This window comes from Triturus cristatus, chromosome 2_2 (genome assembly GCF_964204655.1).
Source record: "Triturus cristatus chromosome 2_2, aTriCri1.1, whole genome shotgun sequence".
Classification (NCBI taxonomy): Eukaryota; Metazoa; Chordata; class Amphibia; order Caudata; family Salamandridae; genus Triturus; species Triturus cristatus.
Genome location: NC_140582.1, coordinates 1,106,053,293 through 1,106,076,051, shown reverse-complemented (window position 1 = coordinate 1,106,076,051; position 22,759 = coordinate 1,106,053,293). Strand labels below are relative to the sequence as shown.

The following is a 22,759-nucleotide window of genomic DNA, read 5'->3' as shown; positions in this document are numbered from 1 at the left end:
TGGCTCCTTGTCTGGATGGGGAGCAGTGTCTCGACGAGAAAATCTGCTTTCGGTTTCTCCTCGTCGAGCTTGACGCCGAAGGCCATTGCTGCGCTCCTGACCACCATATTGTACACCCCGATGTCGTCGGGTGGCGAAGGCCTCGAAGGGTACGTGTCCACGGGCTCCTCCGGGTTTTCGGTGTCGAGATCGTGCCATTCGACGTTGTTGCTGGTAGATGCCGCCGATTCGTAGAACGACTGTTGGTCTTCTTCCTCGGCTTCTCCCTCATAATAGGGCTCTTCTTCCTCTTCGAGATCCCTTGTCAGCCCTTCGGCGTCGAACTCGTCTTCGACCTCGCCGACGTCCGCCGATGAAACCGTTGGAATCTTGAATTCCTTCATCCTGGCGTCGAACTCCTTCTTCCTTTGAAGGATGTTCTCCATTTCGGCCTCGAGCCGCCTCTTCTTTTTCTCCATCTCGGAGATGCTTTCGGCGTCGACCGCGGGTCTTTTCGATGAAACTTGCGTCGACGTCGAACGTTCTTTCAGCGTCGATCGGCCCGTTTCATGGGATGTTTTCGACGACCCTTGCCTTTCGGCGTCTTTCGGCACCAGGGAGTCCCTTTCTAAGGATCCGCTCGGCCTCTTGTCCGTGGTTCCCCCTTTGGACGTCGAAGTTTTCGGCGCCGGGGCTCCCTTCGTGGACTTTGACTCAGTTTTTCTCGAGTCACCCTCGTGTTTCCGAGGTACTTTCTGTTTTGCGCTCGACGATTCTCTTACCTCGTCTTCTTTTTTCTTGTCGGTCTCTACGACCGTGAAGTTTTCGGCTGTCTCGGCGACGTTGTCCTCGTCGTCCGTGGAGAGGCCCAGATCGTAGAGCGTCGGGGGTTTCCCCTTGCCATCCATGTTGGCTCTTCTCTGCCGCTCTCTCACCCTGAGTGTCTTCGGCGCGAAGGCTGAGCAGGTGTTGCAGTCGATACTCTGGTGATCTACCGGTAGGCAGAGGTTGCAGACCGGATGCTGGTCCTTCTGCGCGAACTTGTGGTGGCAGTTTGGGCAGAACTTGAATGGCGTCTTGTCCATTGCGCTCAGGGTCTCTGAGCGTGCATTCTCCAAGGCCGTCGAAGAAAAGGGCGCTGGTCCTCTTTTCTTCGCGCTCCTGATGAAATCTCTTCCTTTCCTGATATCTTCTAGTGATTCTATCGACGAAACTCGCTTTTCTTCCTTCTTCCTCCGAGTGTAATTCTGGAGCTTCCCGATGACGATCCAGACCCAACGGCGGAAAAAAGAATCTGAAGATGGCGCCCCAAAGGTGGGACTTCCGCAGGAAGCACGACGACGTCACGGGAGGAGCACCAAATGGTGGACGTCGACGCCCACCTGGGCTACAAAAAAAAAAAAAAAACCAAAGAAAAGACTACGAATCCGGACCCAACCACAAGATCGCGGAATAATGCACAGCATAGTGAATCCAGAAAGATTCACGCTGCAAAACTATACATTTCTGAAAACTAGACACCAAGGGGATTCCAGGGAGGTATGGCTTGCGTGGATCCCCCAACGTTTCCTTACCCAGAATCCCCTGAAAACCTCAATTTTAACAGAAAAAAATCACTTTTTTTTACACATTTTTGTGTGGGCAATTTGTGGCATCACGGGGCTGACACAAATTTCCTACCACCCAGCGTTTCCCCAGGTCTTCCGATAAATAACGGTGCCTCACTCGCGTGGGAGGCCCAAGTACCCGCGACAGGCAAGGGCACAAAACGTAGTGAGGCAACATCAAAATTGCCTATCCCAAAACAACCTGGTTTTGCAAAAGGGGTCACCTGGGTTTTTGGCCCCGTGCACGGCGAAACCCTGCAGAAAGACTGAATTTACCCCATTTTTCTATGGGGGGAGCGAAGGCCCTTGCCCAAGGGGCCGCTCCCCCGTCCCTGGTGTCTAGTGGGTGGATCCCTGCTTGGGCATCGCCCCAGGATCCACTGGGGAGGTGTATCATTGGAAAGGGGGGATTCTCCCCTTTCCAATGATACCTCTCCCGTCTTTCTACGTGCCCGGGGGGCTGAGATAGCCCCCTGAGCATATTGAAAGTGAAACTGAAATGAGCCTAAAGGCTCATTTCAGTTTCGGTTTCTGTGCAATGAAGACAGCGCGACGTGCGCGCTGATCTTCATGGCACAGAAACCAGGGAGGAGGGCCTCGGGAGCTGGGGAAACTCTTTCCCAGCTCCCAAGGTAACATGGGTTAAAAAGAAATCCCTCTGCTGTCTGTAGCAGAGGCATTTCGTGCCCCTGGCCTCAGGACGGAATGGTTCCGTCATGAGCACAGGGGCACCGATGCTCAGGACGGAACCATTCCGTCATGAACATCGAAGGGGTTAAAACATACATAAAAGGCATTGTCATTTACAATGCCAATAGTTTAAACTTGCATAAATGCAAGACCTATTGCATTGCAAATGCTTGTTTGATTGCCTTTCAGTAACTCACCAGGAAGATTTTGTTCACCATCACTTGGGGCAGCCAGGGATGGGATTTCTGGGCTGTGTTTCTGGGTGAAACCCTGACTAATGGAAGTTCTGCATTATGGCAGCCTTGCAGGCAGCGCTGTGTAGGGACAGCCAAGCACTCTGTGAAACCCCAGCAAGCAGGCCTGCCATATATACTGGAAGCGCAGCAGGCAGCCCTGTGAAGATACAGCCATGCACACTTGAAGTCCTGAAGGATCCCCCATGAATACTGGCATCCTTCCACATTGGCAGACTCGGTTGGCACTGGCGTCTTGAGTTCTGCACACCATTCCACAGATGTGTGACGGTTTCCACATAAACAGGTATCCCAGTGTGGGCTGCGATGTAGCACACAAGGGCTCGGCTACTCGCGCGCCCATCGCCATCAGTACAAACTGTAGCCCCAATCCACCATTTGAACTGCCCTGTCCTATTCGCGAAATTTTACACAGCGTCCTATGGAGTTCCAGCTGGTCAGGAGAATGACATCTCTTGCCACAGTTTAAGTGAGTGCAGTGTGTGAAGTGTCCCGCATGCGGGGTGTGTGTAAGCCACCCAGACCCAGGGCACGAGCAGCGGGGTTGCTGCGAGGAGGTGGGTGGTGGGTGGGGTTACGCAGCAGGGGTATTGCTGGGGTCCAGAGAGCCCTGGGGCTGTTGTGGCGGGCGTGAGGAGGTGTGTATCATCCTTGATTGTAATTGTAGATAACTCATTTAAACAGTATTGTATTGGAATTGCATTTATATAGCGCGTACTACCCCTGACGAGGCGTCGAAGTGATAGATGGTCCTCACACACACAACCTCCTGTTCGGCGCATAGCAAGTGTATCATATGACCTAGTGCAAGGAAGGCTGCTGTTTGAACTGTGAAACACAATAGTAATCAGGGTTTAGCGGCCCCCTGAGGCATTTGGCCCCTGTGCCACTGCACCTGACTGCCCACTGGAAGTGACGCACATCCTCTGTTAAGCGGCGGCAAGTGACCCGCTGCAGGCAGTAGAGCTAGGCTCGCACCACAGGCAGCTCAGGTCCATCGAGTATGTTACTCCTCATTGGGATACTTAAGATACCCGGCCTCAGCATCCCCGGATACCGCTCAAGGCAGACGCGCGACAGAACGCCAAGGCTGCATCACACTGACGATACACACACACTGACATTACAGACATGATAAAGGGCAGTCATTTTTCACATAACAATGTCAGCGACATTATTCAGATAATACCACGATAATAATGGGATACTGAGCAAAATAGTACACCATAAACAATAGCCTGTATTATAATGATACATATAGTGTAAAGAAATATTACACATAAAAAGAGCAACAATATTAACATAGTTAATGTCACAGGTTAAATTGGGATAGAATACTCAAAGTTGCACGAGACATTGCACAATATAAATTATGTGAAGTTATTATTATTGCCCATGTCATATTGAGTAATATTGCACGCGATAATAGCTGACCTTCGTTACCACTGCAAAGGTGATGTTTGAGAATTACATTGCATATGCAATGTGAAGATATTCGGAAATGTTTCGGTAACAACATGTGCAGCGTGGCTCTACGTATTACAGGTAAACATCCATATTGCTTTCTACATCTTAAAAGTGAGTCATGCTCTTGTTGGCTACCGGTGTCTGCGCGTGTGTTTTGTGTGTAGATAGCATGTCATTGTTGGCCTCAAGCACGTTAAACCCCCCAGGACATCTGCCACCCCAATACCTCCCAGACTTACCAGCCACAAGACACATTGGAAGAAGCAGTCTGAAGATCAGACCGCACATCACCTCGGAAACCATGACTGCTAGTGGGACTCCAAAGAGAGCAAATCAAAACACAAATATACACGGTGCAGCCCGGCGTGTCACAGCCACGGTCCCATCACCAGGGCGCCCGCCCATTCTTGGGTCCAGAGCTGCTCGGCATGACCTGTCACCGGACAATCCCCTCAAGCGCTGACCCACACGCCCATCTCAGCCCATGGACGCATCGCCAAGCCCAGCGGCCAAGGACGTCTTCGGCATTCCCATAGCAGGGCCGGTAAGACGCGCAGGTTGACGTTGCACCGAAGAGTTAACAGATAAGCATCTCCCTTGTCGGGCAGGTGAGAATGGGCTCAAGGGTAATCCAGAAGTTGGTGAAGATGTCAAAAATAAACGTTAGATCCCAGCGGAGCTGTGTGATCCAAATAAGCATTAAAATTTACAGACAGCGTCCAGCAGGGAGTGATGCTAAGGGCGATGTGATCCAAGCGCCTTCAGATTCCGTGGCCAAGTTTATTCAGACGGAATAGTCAGGGTCACCTGCATTGAGAAGAATGTGCTACTAAGGGTGATGTGACCCAAAGTTCCAACAGTCCAGTATTCCGCATGCAGTACATTCAGGGCAGTCCTATGTCTTGAGCCGCTCTACTTCCCCAGCCTTCAATGAAACTTTACAGCAGACCCCACCCCGCTGAGTAGCAGACCGCAGCTCCAGGGCGGGTTTCAGGATTGGGCGGTGTAGGAGAGTAGGATCTGCTTCACATGGTTACCCCCACTTTTTGCTGGTGTTTCGCTGTTTTTCGACTTTAGTCTGGCTGGAACCCTGCTATTCAGGGCCCCAGCCTAGCTGCTTCCTCTCTAAATTGATTCCATGTACCTTAGGTACACTCCAGATTGGATTCTGGGGTACCCTTGTGAGTCCCTAGTATATGGTATACTATGTACCCAGGGCATAGGTACCCCAGAGGCCTACCAGGGGCTGAAGCATGTATTGTGCCACACCTGGGAAGCCCTCCAAAATGACACCACAGGTCTGCTTCTGCAGCCTGGGTAAGGTGGTGCATGCACCCCTTACTGAGGTATAGGTTCACTATACCTCACTTATCACTGCACATAGAAACCTATCAGTCACCCCTATGACAGGCCTTATCAATCCTGAAGACAGGGTGCTTGGTTATATGTGAGAGAGTTCCCAGGCATGAGCTGAGCCCCTCTGCAGCCTTCGGAATCTCTTCTCCGGGGTTGTCAGTGGTGCAGCCTGACCATATACTCTTAAGTGCATTATAACCCAACGGTAAATGCTAACTTTGGACTGGCTGCACGGAAAAATGTCGTGTTTGGTGTCAAACATCTTGGAATCATACCCCCACACCAGTAACTGGTGTGGGAGTATGATCCCACCCTTCTAGAGGGAGAGACATGGCAATACTGGTATACTCGGTAGAAACTTAACAGAGCCCTGGCATCACAAAATGGATGCTGCAGCCACAGCCACGGGTCTGGGCTCCTGCTGCTGACCGAAACTCCGGCAGGGGAGGCCTGGACAACAGGTTTCCTGTCACAGGGAGGTGTAACCACCTCCCAGACAGGATGATTATTACTGGGGCTGGGTGGGAGCACTCTCCGAGTGCTTTGAAGTCCTACACTGGGGGCACATTTGGTGTCCCTCTTCATAGTCCAGCTCAAACTGGTCAGGGGCTTCCAGCCCCTGCTCTGGCGCGAAACTGGAGAAAGAAAATGGGTGTAGCCACCCCTCTTTTCAAACCCTCCCATAGGTGGGTCCCTAGAGTAAGTCCAACTCCTTTCTTAGGTATAAGTAAGGAACCCCTGGCAACAGGAATTTAGATATCCATGGACAAAAGTCTGAAGCTGAATCCTGGAACTTTGACGCTCTACTAAAGACTAGAGGACTGAAGAAATCTCCCTTGGGTCAAGGAGTGACTCCGCTGCTTGGCAGGCACCAACAAAGCATTTTGCAGGTCTGCATCCTCGAAGCTCCTGCCGGACTCCGAAGTATTTGCAGCCCAGGAAGAGGATTTCCAGACATCTCAGAAGTGCACCAGAGTCCCCAGCAAAGCTGAGACCCGCAGCCCTCGTGAGTAGCGTGGAACCGGAACTCCTGGTCACCGTGCACTTTTGCAAGTGCATTGACTTCTCAACATCTCTTGAAGTCGTGCCTGGAGTTACTTGTAGCCCCCACCTCGAGCAGAGAATCCACAGAAGATTGTCGGCCTAGTCACCCCGAGGGACCCGTGGGCCGCCATTTTGTGTTTCCTCTCGAGGCTCTTTCGCGATCCCTGGTCCGTCTACTGGTGGGTCCCTGAGAAGGCAACTTTGATTTTCCTTGGGCTTCCCTGGTTGCTCCAGACATGCCCTGACTACCTACCAAGTGGTGAGTCCCTCAGACCGTGCTGGTCTGCACCCAAGCATATTTCTCCTTTCTGCGTGGGTTGCTGTTGCCAATGCTTGTTGTGTCCAACCCGGGCACCAACGCTGCAGCTCGAATCCAGCTCCTGGTCGTCCGCGACGCCACCTGGTCCTCGTGGCTGAAGAGTCAACTATCACCTTCTTCACCTGACATCGGTGGGCATTCTTCTATCGTGCCCCTGGTCACTGGCAAGTGACCCTGACTCTGTCCCCTCTGCTTTCAGGTTCTTCACATCTTTGATCCAGGCTTGGATCTCTTCAGACACTTTGCATCTTCCCGGCAGCAGCACTTCTTTGCTAGCTCCCACTGAAATCGACGACGCGACCAGACACTATTTGACACCTACGCACCCGGCTTCCCTGGGTGAGGTAACACGAGTACTCCGGTGTTCCTGTGGGTGTTGACCCTAGAACTTGCTAAGTCCCAAAGGGTTTGGTCCTGACTCATGTCTAAGCGCCCCTAATCTTTAAAAATCTAACCGTGACTTTCCCCATAGAAGCTAATGGGAGCTCGCGGCTGTGTTCTCACACTGCACACGGCCCCCGTGGGTCCCCTGTGTCACTACCTTGGGTGGTTCCTTGGGGTCCCAGTGATTCTACAGGCTCTAAGCCTTGTGTCTAGTTAAGTCGTGGTTCTTATACCACTATTTTAGAATATGGTTTGGCTCGCCCCTAGGGCCTGACGTGTATTTGTGCTATTTTACTGTCATATTTGAAGTGTAACTTAAGTGTTTTGACCTCTAGCCTCATAAAGCGAATAGGAGGGTGTGTTTAGAAATAAATACATATATTTTACATGTATACCTGGTGTGGTTGTCTTTCATTTAGCCATTCAAGAGATAATAGACTAGTAAAACAAGCTGCTTTACATTCCTTCAAGATTTAGCCTGAAGGCTACTCTCCATAGCTACCACTAGGATGGATTTCAATAAAGGTTGTCTTTAAGCTATCATCAATAAGGGGTTGTTTGGACTGGTACAAGGTGCCCACTATAATTAGTGGACAGCATATACCAGGCCAATTGGTTGGTAGCCGAGACGTCACTCCATACCGTGAGTGTTCTACAGGTGCCAGGCACCCGTGGGGCAGAGGTAGCGTGCGCTGCCCACGGCTAGAGCCTGACTCCGCCGCCCTCTCACTCCGCTGCCTGCCTAAGGCCTGGAGGGCTACCTCAGTTACATGGTCGTTACAAAGATTTGTATTTTTCAGTACAAGTGCCCTCAGGCATACCTTTGAGCCTCACAAACTCCTATTATCTGATCAAAAAGGTTGTTGTGCTGCTTCTCCCGGTGATGTATATTTTCATGCTAAAAAGATCTTTCCAGCATATGTTTCTACATGAACATGTGGCAGAAGGTGCAAGGCTGTTGGGTATTCACTTGCTTGCGTGCAACCTTTCCTTTGAAGTTTTCCTGCTTTCTGACTGTCGTACTTCTCGAAATTTGTTTCTATTTCGCGTTTCGACTGCAAATTATTCCTTCAATCCCCGCTGCTGAAATGCCGTAAATAAAGTGAAAGCGCGCCGAAGTGCCGGGCCCGCACAGCAAACGCATGCACATCTCCTGCTCGGGCGTGTGCAAGCACGGCGAAGAGGAGTCCAGGCGCGTGCACATGCCCTGTCCGGGCAGGCACGCTGAACGAAAACAGGGAGGGAACCAAACATGCTTCCCTCTCAATAGAAAGCACGGATTTGGCAAGCGCACCAGTAAGACGTGTGGGTGGAGCTTCCACCATCGCTTCGCAACCTAAACCGACGACAATAGATCTCGCCAGGAGTGAGCAGCACATGTCCTGCGTCGCTAGGCGAGACCTAAAAATTGAGTTTTCTTTCATTGAGGGAGCATTGCATGCATTAGTAACTTTGAGGAGGTGGCATTGTATTGGCACCCAGTGTGCCAAATGGTGTGCTTTATAATAGAGAGACAGGTCTAGTAGGCAGAGACCTCCTGATCCTGTCTGCATGCAATTTACTAACTTTAAGCCGGAGTGTCCGACCATCTCACGCATAGTTTTTGATGAGTGTACCAGGTTTAAGAAGCAGACAGGTAGGAAAAGCAGTTGGGATCATTCCAAAGATATAGTTAAAGCTGGGTGCAGTAACCATCTTTACTGTTTGAATACTGCCCCAGATTGGAAGTCTCAGAGCTGACCATTTTTTAAAGTCAGTGGTTTTAGTCAGCAAGGCTTCCATGTTATCCTGTGCTGTCTGCTCCAGGTGATTGCCAATCATGAACCCCAGGTACTTGATGACGGTGATAGCCCATTATAACAGCAACACATCCAGCACTGTTGCAGTTTAATTAAGAGGCAGCGCCTCACTTTTGTCCCAGTTACTTTTATAAACAGAGAGGCATTTAAATGTTAATTGCCCGTTTTCGTACCTGCTGTGTACCTGCTGTGACATTTCCCTATTTGCTGCCAACGCTGGGGATAAGGAGATCGCTGTTGGGAGTCCTGTTAAAGCACCGCCAAACATCGCTTGCTGCCACTGCAAGGGGACTACAAATCCCATCATCCCCCAAGGCGCGCACATTGTGCATCGTCATTTGAGCGCCAGGAGGTGCTCAAAAGGAGGGCAGGGCTCCCTCAGCGCGGGACGCGCTCGGGCCCGTCCGAGCCCGTCAGAGACCGAAAGAGGCTGGGCAGGGTCACATCATTAAGCCTTCAACCTACAGCACTCCATAAGGTTAGTCTTGTTACTTCGCTACCAATTACCATACTAACTCTCTGCCAAGAGCACAGCTGTATTAGACGCTGCTAACCTTAAGCGCTAACATGAACAAGCAAGATCCTAAGGGTAAGAGTGTGCAAACAGGAGGAAGCATTGTGGGGACTCTTGATCAATTCCTTACTGTTAATTGTGTTTAGTAAATGGGGTGTGGAGGTGTTCTGATCATAAAGCAGAAGTAGAATGCTGTCCACGTATAGAAGATTCTTCACTTTCCTGGCCTCAGATATGGTGGCAGAAGCTCTGAGTTTTGCTGCCAAAGGTTTACGTGCCAGTAGAAAAAGGAGTGGTGATAAGGGGCAACCCTGTTGGGTACTTATTCTAAAGTCCATAATATTAAGGGAAACAGAATGTTAGCTACCACACTGTAGAGGATCTTTGTTGGGCTTGGGTAGGAGAACGACATTAGCTCTACTGAATTCTGAGCGTAGGGATTTTGAGTTACACATGTCCTCATAGACTTAAGCCAATAGTGTGATTATAGTCTTTTCATTCATTTTTATAATATTCAATAGGAAGGTTTTCTTTCCCTGGGTTCTTGCCTGTGGGCATTTTTTTTCTGGTGTCCGGATCTAGTCTTCAGTGATGTCACTATCTAGTTCTGTCTGAGGTGACCAAGGTGGAGTCTAGTGAGGAAAGCCAATTCCTCCACAGTCACATCAGCAACAGCTGCAGAGGAGTAAAGTTCCTTATACAAAAGAAGCAAACTTCTCAGAAATCCGGACGGGGTTGGTGAGTAATTCCTGTGTAATGCTAAGGGCGGGACCAGAGTGATGGGCCTCCACGTCTCAGCTGTTGGGCAATGAGGTGGCCAGCTTCTCACCAAACTCATAGTGTCTATGTTTATTTTGTCCTAACACCCTTTGCACCAATGAAGTGAATATTGAATTAAGGTCCATTTTGGTGCGTCACACTTAGAAGATTAACCACGGATGTGTGGTGTCGATTTTAGGTCATCAAATCGGTGATGCGGTGTTACAGTTGCCACCTCGTGTTCGTGTACTGTGAAAATCTGATTCTCTCATGAGTTAGCCACGGATATAGGCCTTGCTACCTGCCCACAGGGTTCGTGCGACGGCCACCAAACTTTCATTCACTAAAATGTACGCGCGAAGTCTGATTTTGAAAAATAAAAGACTGGAATTTGCACTCTTAGCTGTACCTCGGTGCCAAACTAAAGCTTTTTTCATTTGTCTTGATTTGCAGCAGAAATCCTCGGACCTAGCAGTATGAGAAGATCAGCGGTTAGGCAATAAAATATTTTTGTGTTTATATTTGGATATTTGTAGACACGGAATACCCGAGGGTGTCAAAGCGGTAGTAGAAATGAAAGAAGCAATAGCGTGCAATCAATCAATCAATCAGGGAATTGTAAGCGTGCTACTCACCCGTAAGGGTCTCAAGGCGCTGGGGGCGGGTCCGCAGATCTGTTTAGCCAAAGAGCCAGGTCTCGAGGGTCTTCAGGGAGGGGGCGCATCTGATGTCTCCCAGTAGCTCGTTCCAGGTCTTGGCTGCAATGTGAGAGAAGGATCTTCTGCCTGCTCTGGCTCTGTGGATGCGAGGGGTTTCGGCCAGTGCGAGGTTGGAAGATCGGTGGTTTCTTTTGGGTACTTGTAACTTGATTCTGTTGTTGAGGTATTTGGGTCCGTTGTGGTGTAGGCATTTGTAGGCGTGAGTGAGGATTTTGAAAGTGACTCATTTCTACACGGGGAGCCAGTGGAGACTTTGTAGGTGTTGACTGTGTTTGTGTCGGGGGATGCTGAGGACGAGTCTGGTGGCGGTGTTCTGTATTGTCTGGAGTTTGCGGAGTAGGGACTTATTGATGCCGGCGTGGAGTCTGCTGGTGATGAATGCGTGGGTGACTATCTTCCTTGACTCAGGGGGGGATCCACTTTAAGGTCTTGTGGAAGATACGGAGGGTGCTGAAGCAGCTGGAGGTGATGGCGTTGACCTATCGGTTCATGGTGAGTGAGGGGGTAGGTGGGCTTCCGAGGGCGGTCGGCCACCAGGTGCTGTCCCATGCAGAAGGGGTGGTACCGAGAACGAGGACTTCTGTCTTTTCGGCATTGAGCTTCAGGCAGCTGTGGGTCCACCTAGACTGCATCATCTTGCATTCCTTTCTGGAAGTTGAGTTTGGCAGTGGTGGGGTCTTTGGTGAGGGAGAGGATGAGCTGGGTGTCGTTGGCATAGGATACGATGTTGAGGCCGTGTTGTTGGACAATGGCTGCGAGGGGGGCCATGTAGATGTTAAAGAGGGTGGGGCTCAGGGATGAACCCTGTGGGACTCGGCAGGTGATTTTCGTGGGGTCGGAGAGGAAGGGTGGGAGTCTGATCCTTTGGCTTCTTCCAGTGGGGAAAGATCGGATCCAGTCCAGAGCTGTTCATTGTATGCCTGCGTCGTGTAGTCTAGCGACTAGTGTGTGGTGGGAGACGGTGTCGAAGGCTGCTGGTAGGTCGAGTAGGATGAGGCCTGCGGAGATGCCTTGGTCCAGGAGGGTGCGGATGTCATCTGTGGCGGCGAGTAGAGCAGTCTCTGTGCTGTGGTTGCTTCAGAATCCGGATTGGAACAGGTCGAGGACTGCATTCTCTTCAATGAATCGTGTCAGTTTCTTGTTGACTGTTTTCTCTGCAACTTTGGCTGCGAAGGGGAGGAGCGAGATGGGCCGATAGTTCTTGAGGTCGGTGGGGTCAGCTGTGGGCTTCTTGAGCAGAGTTCTGACTTCTGCGCGCTTCCAGTCATCTGGGAAGGTGCCTGTTTTAAAGGTGGTGTTTATGGTGATTGTAGTTCGGGTGCGATGGCGGCTACGGTTCTGTGGTAGATGTGCGATTCTGTGGTAGATGTGAAGGGGGCAGGGGTCGGGGGGCAGGGGTCGGTGCCCCCCCCCACCCCCCCCCCCGAGTGGATGCTTTTCATGGTCGAGGCGGCGTCTTCGGCCGTGATCGGTTTCCAGTTGGAGATGGTGGGCTGGCTGGTGTTACTGAGGGGTGGTGGGCCGTCTGTGGCGCCTGGTGGATGGTCGATGAAGTTGTCGTAGAGGTTTTCAATCTTGAGGTGGAAATAGGTTTCAAGCTTGTCGCAGATGTCTTGGGATGGGGTGATGTCTGTGGCTTCCCTGCGGAAGAATCCACCTGTCATCACAGAAGGGAGAAAAGCCCGGTTTTTAATTTCTAACAGAAAACTGTATGGGAAGTAATACTAGCAAGGTCTGAAGGTAATGCATTCCACAGCTTGGCTGCACCAACCCAAAAGGTTTGCCTCCCCATCTGGCTTTACAGAATCTTGGAGTATTCACCTTCCTAAGATAGGACTATCTCAACTGTCTGCTTGGAGTATACCACTGGAAATATGATCTTAGTGTAGGGCAGTGTGAACCAGAAAAAAAAGCTTTAAACATCACACGCTTCCTAATCGGCAGCCAATGAACAGACTGAATGCCCTCCCTAACAGAAAAACGTTTAGAGACATCCAGCATCAAGCGCGCAGTCCCATTTTGAGCAATCTGAAGTCTATTAAGGGTAGATTTATAGATATTTAAATACAGCGAGTTGTAGTCCAACCAAGGTAATCAAGGTGATAACCACTGCAACCCTAAGCTCGACAGGACTGAAAGGAAAGACCTTATTCAAGATTCTGAAAAAACAGGTGCTTACTGTCTTCTTAACATGAGACTCAAAAGAGAGGGTACAGTCAAAGATAACTCCTAGATTTTTGGCTTCGGTGACTGTATATATTACTGGTCCACAGGTTTCTGGCCACCACTATTCAGACCAATTTAATGTTATGTTAATATGGTTTGTAAAGAGCTCGAATACCAGAGGGTGTCTTGGCTCTGCCTTGGGGAAAAAGAGTGGGGACTAACTGCGGAACAGCCCCAAGCTTATTGATTGAAGAGCCAGGTTTTCAGGGATTTCCTGAGCTGAAGGTGGTTAGAGGATGCTTTGAGATTAAGAGGGAGAGAGTTTCATATCTTTGTGGTACTGATCACAAAACTGGTTCCTCCCCACCATGCTTTCTAAAATGTAGGTACTACCAAGAGTCTGTTATCAGAAGATTGAAGTGTTCTAGAAGGTCTGTACCAGATTAACTTTTGTGCAAAGAATTAAGGACCAGAGTTGTACAGGGCCCAATAGGCAATGCAACGAGCAATAAAAGATGAATCTTTTCTGAAACGGTAGCCAGTGAAGCTCACATAAGGCCCGGGAGGCTGACTGATGGTTAGGAATGTGAAAGATGAGGCGAGCCGAAGTGTTTTGTAGGGTTGCTTACACTGCAATAATCTAGTTTAGATAGGATGAGTGCTGTAACCACCAGTTTTTGAAGGTGAGATGAATGAAAGGCATGATTTTCCCAATGATCTTTAAAAGGAAAAACACCGCAGATGCAATTTGATTGACTTGGTGTTCAAACGTGAGTCTCTAATCAAAGATTACTCTAAGGTTCCTAACTTTTTATACTGGTGTTGGAAGCGGGCCGAGATTAGGTGGCCCCCAGTCCAGGGACCAGAAGGTGCTGTTTTTCCCTGAACAGCAGGACCTCAGTTTTGTTCGAGTTGAGACTAAGGCAGTTTTCACTCATCCATGCACTGATGTTTGCCATGCAGTTTCGAAATTTTTCAGCTGTCAGGGCAAGATTGTCAGATACTGATACAATAATTTGGGTGTCATCGGATGACACCACAGGGAAACCAAAATTCCTAATAAGTTTGAATAATGGAAAGATTGAAAAGAGTGGGGCTGAGAGATGCACCCTGGGGGATGCCGCATGGAAGAGTAAAAGGTTGAGATACGTTGCCATTTATGGCAACTGACTATTCCTTCTCAAATAGAAAAGAGGCTAGGAGAGATAGAGCGGTATCTCGGATGCCTAGATCATACAGGCGTTTGATGAGGATCTTATGGAAAACAGTACAGAAGGCCACAGAGAGATCTAATAAAAAACAAGAGCCACACTGTCACCTCGGTCAGTGATGGATGTTCTATTCTCTGCTGTCATAATGAGGGCTGTTTCGGTACTGTGCTCTTTTCAGGACCGAAATTGGTCAGCATCGAGTAGATTATGTGCATTGATAAAATCCGATAGGTGAAGATTGAGTACTTTACCCATCACCTTGGCTTGAAGGGGCAGACGTGAAATGGGGCAATAATTCTAGAGATCTGAAAAAGATCTTTGCTCACTGAAGACCATATCAATATAATATGTTTACAGAAAATGACACTCTATTCCATTTTATTGCCTTTCATTAACATTTTCCACCATTAGCACTGAAAAAAGGTTTCCTAATAAGAAGAGGACACACAGTTCTGGATATAAATCACTGGACAGAACTGTGGCTGGGTAATTAAGTATCTCCAGTTATTCAAAAATTTTACTTTTCACTAAATAATGAACCAAGTGCCAACTGAATGTGCCGTCCGGATGGTGACACTGTAGATGATGCCCTAGTGTCCACAGGTGAGGATAACTTCCATTACCTGTTATTGCTGGATCTCTTGCCTGCATTCAACACCAGCGATCATCCCACACTCCTACAAATACTAAAGTCTCTAATGGGATTCAATGGCAGCGTACTTCAATACTTCTCCTACCTTTCCAACACTAGTTTGTTTTTACGGGGACCTCCCACAAGAACCTTTTTTACCTTCAATCTCTACATTGAGCACAACGAGTCTCTACTTCCCAATAACCGCATCAAAATTCACCAATATGTTAATGATATTCCACTCCACTTGGTAGTCTCCTCCCCTTCAGACATCCAATGCCTTAAACACTGCCTACACCTCAAGCAGAGCTGATTTCCTATTATGTGGCAAAGGACAACAATCAGGACATAGTACAAACACAGTTTACTGACATGAACATGGATGGCTTCAAATGCTTTCACCCAATGCCAAATCATTTGAATTCACCTTCACTCTCATGGAACACATGGCCAAGAACATGGTCTAGTGCCAGCTCTCACCGTTCCTCCCAAAAAGCAAATGATGAAGCCCTCATCTTGATGTCGGAAACACAGTTTCACGGCCTACCAGATTTACACTTGCTTTTCCCACCTTCCACTTTCCCCAACATCCAAAGAGCATCCTCCAAACCGCAGCAAGTCTAATCGAGGGCCAGAAGAATTATGATCACAACCTGCACCCGACCTCTCTGACTTGCACGTTCACCATTTCTGGTGGCTCTCAGCACACCCACAGCCCACACTAAAAGACTGAAGACAAAAATGGCACCAAAAAAAAAAAAAGATTAAAAAAAAAAATATATCAAGGCAACAAGCCCTTGAGCATCAGGCCAGTCTCAACTCCGTTCCAATTAATGAAATGGTTCAAGAAGACTCCTATTAAAGGCTGCATCATGAGATGTAGCAACAGTCCCCAAACCAGAAACCTCTCTAATCACCTACTGATTGTATCCTTGCCTTTGAACCTGTACGGTGATCTGCTGCCTTTTCGGTAGGATTGAGATATGCAAATAGTGAATACATTAATTCATACAGGTAGCAACAATGTAAGGAAATCAGAAAATACAGACAATATAGTTTAAGTAACCTGGAAGCAGAACTTGCAAAATTGGAGAAACAAAAAGGGTTAAAAATATAGAGAATAAGCAGGTGAACGGGTAAAACTGGATTTAAAGGTCTACGGAATGTAAAGACAGGGCATACCTGTTTGCCAGTAAAACCTTGACAAATGACCTTGGTGTCCTTATTGATGTAGAGATGTTTCCGAGAGGCTGTATAGGAACAGTGTCGGACGGCATTTTGTTGTACTATAAATTAAAATAAAGAATTTAATGAATATTCTGATCAAAACAGCAAAGATCGTATACAGAAAGGCTCATCACTAACCTCCAAAGTCTAAAATGTAAACTGTAAATGTAAAAACTCCAAAGTCTAAAGTGTGAAAGCACTTGAATTGTCAATCTTGATGGCAGAAAAATTCAGCTGTAAGGGGAGAAGTGAACCCACAGATTCCCACATTATTATAAGTTTTCATTTTAGAGCTCACATGGCCGCAAGGGCATTAGGCCTCTTTACAAGTGATGGGTAATACACACTACCACATAAACAGGTTACACAGATTTACAATAAAACAGGTGTGGTACACAAAGTAGATTAAGAAAAAAATTAAAACAGAACAAAAACGCATGCAATTACAGTAGAAACAGAATGGGGAAACAATCTGTTCCAAATCTGAGGTAGGATGTCATAGATGAAGAATGCATTTAAAACAAAGATCTTTGAGTTTTAGATATAAAAGAGGACTAGAATTCCATATCTCGAAGCACCCTAATAAAGTTTCTAATTTTTCTTTATCCCAGATAGTTCCAGAAGAAGGGTTTCTCACCACCGGCGGACTGGAGCTCTCAAGAGATAATATTGTTTGCATTGAATTAGCTGTTTATGTGTGAATGCCCATTTTGTTTTATGTCAAAAGAGAAGTGTGGACTTGGTGTCCACCATAAAAGGGACTGCAAGCAAATATGTCAAGTTCCCCAAGCCTGCTGCAGGGAATGGAAAAGGAGGACCCAGCTACATATGGGCAGCTACAACACCCTTTGTGGTATTAACTGGCTTGTGGTGTAGCAAATGGGATGAGATACACAGGAGACATTCCAGTTCCAAGATTGACACTACACTCAGAATCAGTCACTTCATTGTCCTTTGGCAGTTAATGTAACAAAGTAATTCTCAAAAGTAATGTGCCATGTAGCTCTATATCTTTCTGCCTTGCACTTTTTGCTGCATTAGTGGCTTCAAAAGGCTCTTTTCCCAATATTGAATATCACAGGGGCAGCCAGAGAGGAGTTAAGAGTCAATACTGTCTTGGGCACTCAACACAACCACTGATTCTATCCACTGCTATACCAACAGATCAAAGAACAGATGTCATGGGATGATCCACTATGTCAATGCCAAAGGCAACAAGAAACACCAGAGAGAGCAAATCCTCTGCTCCTTTGACTATTTCTTATTATGAATTTGTTTCATACGATCTGACAAACAGTTGAAACATGTCTCACGCCTGAGACTGCAGCCTGTATTGCAGTGTTAAACTGCCATTTTACTCTGGCAAAATAAACCTTTACTCAGGCAGGAACTCCAGGGCCCAAGGGCAGAATGCATTGTATATAAAAAGTAGGACATGTGGGTTTACGTTTTACATCTCCTGGAAGCGAAAAACTCCTAAAGTTATCACTATTTCAAGGCCTATTTCTCTCATAGTATAACACTGTGTTACCTTATTACACTACATAAGTGATAACAAATTCAGGAGAAGATAGGATAATGATGTCTACACTCAATTGAATAATAACCTAAACCTCTCGTTAATGGCAAAATCTGAATTTGAGTCACTATCCTGAAAATGCCACTTTTAGAAAGTTTATCTAGAATGGGGGGTTTGGCCCTCACCTACAACCACCTTGTGAGATTCAAACACATCTTTAGTTGTGCATGAGGAACGCCTTGCTCAATAGATGATCTCAAGTTTCTTTAGTTGTATTTGACAAAAAACACATTTCAAATTATCAAAATTAGTACGATAAAAGAAAAGATCAACCACATTCAATTCAATGGCTATACAGTGAATAGTTTGTGAAAAACCATGTGCAAAGTGTTAAAAAGCTACAAAAACAAATGAGATTCAAACTCAAAGTTATTATGTAAACCTATTAAAAATTCTGTCTTCACCAATCCTAAACTTGAAAAATAAGAGCAATAAGTTCACAGAAACGCTCTTGGTGTTAGGACATTAAGAGGGTCAAGATGGATCTGATATATGGTTGTAAATGATTGCTTATGGAAAAATGAATTTTAATCGTCCATATTGATGCTCGTTGGACCGGGATCCCTCAATCCTAGTCTATGCGTTTTGAACTTAAAGTGTTTTTGCGGGTTCTCTTCAGGACAAAGGTTTGGCGAGTTCTGCAAGTATAAAGGGAAAGACTTTTAAACTAAGTGATCAGCACACTCCAGTTTTTTAGTGTGGCATGCTTATCCTATATTTACCTTGAGGGCACGTAAAATGCCATAGACTCGGATTGCGGTCCGTCTTATCTGTAATTTATTGAATAAATAATCAATCTAGTACCTCAGGTTTTCAGCGCTGATACTTTAAGGAGACATATAGATTCACATCAATGCTATGGCGCCTAATTGTGTAGACGACTGGTAAACTGCGCATTAAAACAATGTACCTTGGGTTATCGAGGTTTAAACACGTACACCAAATGAGGAGTGGAGCTTTAAATAATTTTTTGTACTTGTCTTTAAATTTCTAAGATTTTTGAATTAAGGCATCTTGTCTGATTCCTTTCTGGAAAAAAAAACCAGAACAGACTTGTTGACTTTGTTGCATTATGTCAGGCGCGATTTTCAAATCAATGAAATAATGACACATCTTTCACCAATGCTTTCATTCGAGGATGGCTGTTTAGGCATTTAATTAATTTTGGGGGCGCCGACTTGCTGTTCCCTTTGTGCATCGGTGTGACATGGTCTCTCTTGCAGCTATCGCTACTTGATTGCAGCCGCATTTAGCTATTCGTTCTAAGAGTTACAATGTTTTAGACACACTGCAGGTTCGTGAACGAGCTGAACCACTTCCAGTTACTTTGTAACAAAGGCGCATATGAACGTGATGTTGTGCTTAAGCGACTAAGGCTCCAGGCCTGCCAGGGATTTACGCAATCTATGGAGTGCAATTCCACAGGACGCTTGACTACTCCTAAAGCAGTACAACAAGCCAGTTTGTACTTACTTCGGGCTTGCTTCAGTTAGTTCTGCAAAATGGGAAATGGTGCTCCGGTTCTCTGATCTTTTAAAAAGAATTGTAGGTGTTTCTCTCTGGGGCTGGACAAGCCCAAGGATTCTGGAAGATGGGGTGTTTTGTATCCGAAAACTTTCTTGGCACACACTACATTAAATTCATAGACTTGGCCGAACAACAGGATATTTATATTTTAACGTGTTTACTGTACATTCAGGAATTGGCCTGAATTTCCGTAATGTTATAAAAACTAAGTGTATTTTGTTTATACACTCACAAGACCCGAAATGGATCACAGACAAGGCAACAGTCTGTTTTTGTATGACTAAGCAAAATAATTTGGATAACTTAGCGGGCACAAGGACCTGAGTATAAATTGAGAATGGAAGATGAGCTTGGCTAAAGTCTGTTCGTTTCAGACATTCCAGTCAGACCTCTTGATACTGTGTTGAATTTCATAATCAAATATGCTTCTTTGCACATCAACTTGTTATCAATATCTCAACCTCTAGGATCAGCTTGATTGGCACTTAGCACTGTCCAGTGGAATTCTCCCTCTGTGTGACCCATTTGGTTAAAATGGTTGACCACGGGTGCTGTCAGAGTGTTCGTTTTAATGCAAGATTTATGCTGGATGATTTGTTGTCTCACTTCTTGATTAGTCTAGCCAGTGTAAATCTCTTGGTATGGGCAACATATGGCAAAGACCACATTTTTGGTTTTGCAGTTTGAAAATTCTTTGAGACCAGGTGATCTTTCCCTCTGAAAAGGTGCATCCTTCTAGCATCTGATTACAAACACTGCATGTTCCACATTTATGGTGGCCTTGAATTGGCTTCATGTTCCACAATGTAAGCAAGTCACTGCACTTTGACTTTGTCAGGCTTGCGCAAACTAATTGGGATCCCACACTGGGGCATTTTCTCATTGCAAACATGGGCAACTAAAGGCTGCATTAGAGTTGTTTATCAAATGCCAATTGTTGCATATAATTTTCTTGAATTGCGTCGTATGGGGCAAATGTTGATACACCTACTAGTTTCTTGCTAGATTCCTTTTGTTTGGGGGGGGGGGGGTAAACCATGCTCTTTTAATTGAGGTCTTTAAATGTTTACGTGGGTACCCCCTTTGCTTACGTTTTTGTTGCAATACTTTTGCATGTAGGAAATAGTCCTCTTTTCTTGTGCAGTTCCTGCGTATGCGAATGAATTGCCCATAGGGCAAATTGTCACACACGTTTCTTGGGTGAAAGTTCTTATAATGAAGTGATTAATTTTTGTCTGTTGGCTCGCGGTATAGAGTTGTGTTAAGTGTGTTGTTGCTTACCCACACTTATTAATCCAGAAAAGTGAGCGTTGACTTGCTTTTTGACATGCTAAATTGGAAGTCAGGGCCTCTGTTTAGCCAAATGTAAAATATATCAAGTTGTTCTTCTGTACCATTCCACAGGCACCACACATCGTCTATATATCCGAGCCACTGAACTATTTGGTTCGAATAAGGGTTGTTGTTAGCGGTGTATTTTTCTTTATATTGTGCCATGTATAGTACAGCCATCTCCGGCGCGAAGGGACAGCCCATAGCTGTCCCTTTGACTTGGATAAAAAAAAAAAACATTAAAAACTCATATTCAAAACATGAAAAGTTCCTTTTTAGTGCCAGTTCTGCCAATATGATTATGAACGAGATTGGCAGGGATGCCACCACTGGCTCAGAAGGTGGATAAAGATAAGATAGAGACTCTGGCACATTTTGTTAGCTTCGAGTGCCTCCTCAGGATCCCCTCCGGATCCATTACCGCACCAGGTGTGGAAAGAATTAAAGGAGGATCTTTTCCACAACTCCTGCTGCCAATCTTTGAGTAGCGGAGTAGTACCAGCACATTGGAAACAGGCTATGGTTACACCACTTTACAAGACAGCCACGTTAGACCTTGTGTGCCCTAATAACTATAGACCTATTTCCCTTTTACCTTATCCTGTGAAAATAATAGAACTTCTGGTCAGCAAAACACTCTCTCTAGTCCAAGAAACTTATGAGCAATTTGGCTACCGACCAGGACATGGAAGAGAAACCACTCTACTTACAGTCATGGATGAACTTAGAATGCGAGCAGAAAAAGGACAATCAGTTATACTGATCCTACTGGATATGTCTGCCGCCTTCGATACAGTCAACCACAGAACCCTCATGAAAAGGCTTACTGAAATTCGGGTAGGTGGCAAGGTAATAAGTGGCTTCAGTCATACCTGTCAGACAAACAACAGGCAGTGGCCTTACCCCTCTTCCAATCTAAGTTTGGAAATATTAAGCACAGTGTCCATCAGGGTTCGACAATTAGCCCTTTATTGTTCAATATCTATATGAGCCCACTGATTTCAATCATTACGTCATACAAAGTTAACCTGGTGAACTATGCCGACGACAACCAACTTATCTTGTCACTGGAAGGGAATCAATCAACATCATTCAACAGCTTCCACGTGTGAAGGCAAAAGACTGCAGGATGGCTTAAAGATATCTCCCTGCAGTTTAATGGTGACAAAACGGAGAGCCTATGCTGTATGGCAAACAAAGTTCCTCTTTCCCTCTCGACTAATTTCTGGCCTATCCGCACAGATAAGCCGCTGATGCCCTCCGAGACAGTGCGAAATCTGGGGGAAGTTTTGACAAAGAGTCTAGAAACCCAGCTGAATAAAACGCCTGGGACTTGCTTTTCCCTTATCAGAGCACTACGAAAAATAATTCCAATGCTACCTGTCTCAGCCAGATCAATAGTAGTAAGAAGTGTAATCCTGAGTCCAGAGAATTCAGACAATAGCTGCAAAACTAGCCTTAAAGAGAGCATGCAGATCATCGGCTTCCATGTCTTTAAGGGAGCTTCAATAGCTTCAGCTGGCGCAGAGGATACAGTTTAAATCCTTCTATATTGTGTTTAAGGCACTGCATGGTCTTCGGCCCATACAGCTGCAAAACAAATTCAAATGGTATGTTCCGACTAGAAGCCTTCTTTCGTCATCAGCCAACCTGGTCAGAAGGCCCAGATTTATAACAACAAGATTTGAAGGAAGAGCTTTTAGTATTGAAGCAGCACGACTCTGGAATGAGCTCCTGTCTACTCTAAGAAAGACAAAAGATCTATTACAGTTCAAAAAGAGGCTTAAAACATGGCTCTTTCTAAAGGAGTAATTTAGATCGCATGATAACACCCAGTAACTTACATCTATATAGGAATATATGTTAATAGCAGTACTTACGTAATAGGATACCCATGGGGTGATAGTGCACTTTATAAATAGCTGTAACATAACAAGGTTGTCACTCGATGGGGTTTTGGGTGGGCCTTGAGATAGATATCCATTGTTTCTAGCCCGTTATCCTGGGGGATTTAGGTTTGTGAGACCACATCGACCGATGCAAGCCAGTGGTCATCCATGTGGCATTGGTGGCCGTTAATTTTGTTAATAAAGTCAGGTATAATGGTATTTCCTGGAGGAATGGTTTGAGAAAAACATCTACATATTAAGCAATAGGCTCAAGGGCCGAATCGCATACGGACACAATCGGGAAAC

General features: G+C 46.3%; 1 protein-coding gene across 1 annotated transcript in view; it reads right to left on the bottom strand.

Annotated features, from left to right (window-relative positions):
• Window positions 1–22,759, bottom strand: part of SUCLG1 (succinate-CoA ligase GDP/ADP-forming subunit alpha) — a 180,471-nt gene that overhangs the window by 127,927 nt on the left and 29,785 nt on the right. Inside the window, exon 2 of the mRNA XM_085642659.1 lies at window positions 16,082–16,185. Coding sequence (XP_085498785.1) covers window positions 16,082–16,185 — 104 coding nt within the window. The remainder of the gene's footprint in view (window positions 1–16,081; window positions 16,186–22,759) is intronic.